At 33.9% G+C, this 835-nt stretch overlaps 1 protein-coding gene across 1 annotated transcript in view; it reads left to right on the top strand.

The window, feature by feature from the left end:
- Positions 1–618: 618 nt before the first annotated feature.
- The window catches only part of LOC103609942 (afadin- and alpha-actinin-binding protein-like), a gene marked incomplete at its 5' end in the record, with an annotated part of 12,085 nt that continues 11,868 nt past the window's right edge, over positions 619–835 (top strand). The window contains 1 exon segment of the mRNA XM_008594199.1: positions 619–769. Within this exon segment, the coding sequence (XP_008592421.1) occupies positions 619–769 (151 nt within the window).

Here is an 835-nt window from a genome sequence, read left to right as displayed (position 1 = left end):
ATGCCCTGTATTATTTCTCCATGTTCTGCTTTGATTCTACATGGTCATATATCAATAAAGTTTGCTACATTTTCCTATGATTTCATGTCTTGGTAGAATATAAAGAAAAATATCTCCTATTGTATAAAAAATTATATGAGGAAAATAAGATTAACAATTGCTTTTACTTTGGAGATTATTTCATGGGTTTATTGTTTAAGTAGCCTAGGATTAGGGACAAGTTGATCTAACTTCAAATCTCAGTTCCACCTCTTGCCTGTGAGACACTTACTTAACTTTTCTAAGCCTCAATATCCCACATTGTAACATGATTTGAGGATTAAATAATTTGTGAAAACATCTAACATTAGGTAGTGAATAGCTTCTCCTCAAACAGCTCCATGACTCTTGTTACTAACTAATATTCAAATTCAAACCCAGATTGGGGAGTTTCGATCTAAAACATTAATTGCTTCTTAAGATATTTATGTTAAGTACTGAGTCATATATGCATAAGATACAGCACAGCCATGATTTTGATAAAGTTCTCTCTAGTAATCAATCTGATGACTGCTGCCTGAGTATCTAAAGCCATTTTAAGATACTGTTGTTTTTCTTTTCATCTCTAACCACTCGTAGGTTATTTCTGATGTTGAAGAAGATGCCGGGGAACTGAGCAGAGAGAGTATATGGGATCTTTCCTGTGAAACTGCGAGAGAGCAGCTTACAAACAGCATCAGAAAACAGTGGAGAATTTTGAAAAGTCATGTAGAAAAACTTGATAACCAAGGTAAGTGCTGCTTCAGTACATGTAAAGTGAGTTGTGACATTTATAGTAAGCTCTTAATTTTCAGTC

This window comes from Galeopterus variegatus, unplaced genomic scaffold (assembly GCF_000696425.1).
Source record: "Galeopterus variegatus unplaced genomic scaffold, G_variegatus-3.0.2 Scaffold10329, whole genome shotgun sequence".
Lineage (NCBI taxonomy): Eukaryota > Metazoa > Chordata > Mammalia > Dermoptera > Cynocephalidae > Galeopterus > Galeopterus variegatus.
The sequence above is the reverse complement of the archived record's forward strand: the minus strand, read 5'-3'. Positions and strand labels throughout refer to the sequence as shown.